Consider the following 2,674-nt stretch of genomic DNA (forward strand, 5'->3'; position numbering starts at 1 on the left):
GCCTGAACTCCTGTGCACTTCCAGCACCACTGATCCAGAATCTGGTTTCCAGCATCTGCAGTTATTGTTTTTACCCTAAACAGAGCAATGTTTCCCTGAAACCACAGCCTGTGTAATCACTGAGACTGACAGATCCCTGGAATCTCACCCAGCAGGCACTCAGCTCGGAGGGTGTTTCACAGGAAACAGGCAACACAACCCATTCTCACACTCCACCTCAGGGGTCAGTGTCCGCACCAGCACCCAGACAGCGGTCTGCAGCTCCAGGGGTCCCTGAGCATTGCTGCCAGCTGTAACAACAGTCCCAGTTAGTAACACACACTCGGGCAGTCACAGGCATTCGGAGAGTCACAGGCAGTCAGAGAGACGCAGACAGTCGGAGAGGCACAGGCAGTCGGAGAGACGCAGACAGTCGGAGAGTCGCAGACAGTCGGAGAGACGCAGGCAGTCGGAGAGACGCAGACAGTCGGAGAGACGCAGACAGTCGGAGAGTCACAGGCAGTCGGAGAGTCGCAGGCAGTCGGAGAGTCACAGACAGTCGGAGAGACACAGGCAGTCGGAGAGTCGCAGGCAGTCGGAGAGACGCAGACAGTCGGAGAGACGCAGACAGTCGGAGAGACACAGACAGTCGGAGAGTCGCAGGCAGTCGGAGAGTCACAGGCAGTCGGAGAGACGCAGACAGTCGGAGAGACGCAGACAGTCGGAGAGACGCAGACAGTCGGAGAGACGCAGACAGTCGGAGAGACGCAGACAGTCGGAGAGACGCAGACAGTCGGAGAGACGCAGACAGTCGGAGAGACGCAGACAGTCGGAGAGACGCAGGCAGTCGGAGAGTCACAGGCAGTCGGAGAGACACAGGCAGTCGGAGAGTCACAGACAGTCAGAGTCGCAGACAGTCGGAGAGTCGCAGACAGTCAGAGAGTCGCAGACAGTCAGAGAGTCGCAGACAGTCAGAGAGACGCAGGCAGTCGGAGAGACGCAGACAGTCAGAGTCACAGGCAGTCGGAGAGTGACAGGCAGTCGGAGAGTCACAGGCAGTCGGAGAGACGCAGGCAGTCGGAGAGTCACAGGCAGTCAGAGAGACACAGGCAGTCAGAGAGTCACAGGCAGTCAGAGAGACGCAGACAGTCAGAGAGACGCAGACAGTCAGAGAGTCACAGGCAGTCAGAGAGACACAGGCAGTCAGAGAGTCACAGACAGTCAGAGAGACACAGGCAGTCGGAGAGTCACAGGCAGTCGGAGAGTCACAGACAGTCAGAGAGACACAGGCAGTCAGAGAGTCGCAGACAGTCAGAGAGTCACAGGCAGTCAGAGAGTCGCAGACAGTCAGAGAGTCGCAGACAGTCAGAGAGACGCAGAAAGTCAGAGAGTCACAGACAGTCAGAGAGTCACAGGCAGTCAGAGAGACACAGGCAGTCGGAGAGTCACAGGCAGTCGGAGAGTCACAGACAGTCAGAGAGACGCAGACAGTCAGAGAGTTACAGGCAGTCGGAGAGTCACAGGCAGTCGGAGAGTCACAGGCAGTCGGAGAGTCACAGACAGTCAGAGAAACACAGGCAGTCGGAGAGTCACAGGCATTCGGAGAGTCACAGGCAGTCAGAGAGACACAGGCAGTCGGAGAGACACAGGCAGTCAGAGAGACACAGGCAGTCGGAGAGACACAGGCAGTCGGAGAGACACAAGCAGTCGGAGAGACACAGGCAGTCGGAGTGTCACAGGCAGTCAGAGAGACACAGTCAGAGAGAAACAGTCAGTCAGAGATCACTGGCAGTCGGAGAGACACAGGCAGTCGGAGAGTCGCAGGCAGTCGGAGAGTCACAGGCAGTCAGAGAGACACAGGCAGTCGGAGTGTCACAGGCAGTCGCAGAGACACAGGCAGTCGGAGAGTCACAGGCAGTCGGAGAGTCACAGGCAGTCGGAGAGTCACAGGCAGTCGGAGAGACACGGGTAGTCGGAGAGACACGGGTAGTCGGAGAGACACGGGTAGTCGGAGAGACACAGGCAGTCGGAGAGTCACAGGCAGTCGGAGAGTCACAGGCAGTCGGAGAGACACAGGCAGTCGGAGAGACACGGGTAGTCGGAGAGACACGGGTAGTCGGAGAGACACAGGCAGTCGGAGAGACACAGGCAGTCAGAGAGACAGACAGTCAGAGAGACACAGTCAGAGAGACACAGTCAGTCAGAGATCACGGGCAGTCAGGGAGACACAGGCAGTCGGAGAGACACAGGCAGTCGGAGAGACACAGGCAGTCGCAGAGACACAGGCAGTCGGAGAGTCACAGGCAGTCGGAGAGTCACAGGGAGTCGGAGAGTCACAGGCAGTCGGAGAGTCACGGACAGTCGGAGAGACGCAGACAGTCAGAGAGTCACAGGCAGTCAGAGAGACACAGGCAGTCGAAGAGTCACAGGCAGTCGGAGAGACACAGGCAGTCGGAGAGTCACAGGCAGTCGGAGAGACACGGGTAGTCGGAGAGACACAGGCAGTCGGAGAGTCACAGGGAGTCAGAGAGTCACAGGCAGTCGGAGAGTCACAGGCAGTCGGAGAGTCACGGACAGTCGGAGAGACGCAGACAGTCAGAGAGACACAGGCAGTCAGAGAGACACAGGCAGTCGGAGAGTCACAGGCAGTCGGAGAGACACTGGCAGTCGGAGAGTCACAGGCAGTCGGAGAGTC

At 58.3% G+C, this 2,674-nt stretch overlaps 1 protein-coding gene across 1 annotated transcript; it reads left to right on the forward strand.

The window, feature by feature from the left end:
- Window positions 1-330: 330 nt before the first annotated feature.
- On the forward strand, window positions 331-2,091 carry LOC122545494 (trichohyalin-like; the record flags this gene model as incomplete). The annotated part of the gene is made up of 2 exons (XM_043684497.1): window positions 331-931; window positions 1,035-2,091. Coding segments are annotated over 2 exons (1,658 nt in total), but the record flags the coding sequence as incomplete, so codon positions are not given.
- Between the last annotated feature and the right edge of the window lie 583 nt (window positions 2,092-2,674).

The sequence above is a fragment of the Chiloscyllium plagiosum genome, unplaced genomic scaffold, assembly GCF_004010195.1.
Source record: "Chiloscyllium plagiosum isolate BGI_BamShark_2017 unplaced genomic scaffold, ASM401019v2 scaf_46965, whole genome shotgun sequence".
NCBI lineage: Eukaryota > Metazoa > Chordata > Chondrichthyes > Orectolobiformes > Hemiscylliidae > Chiloscyllium > Chiloscyllium plagiosum.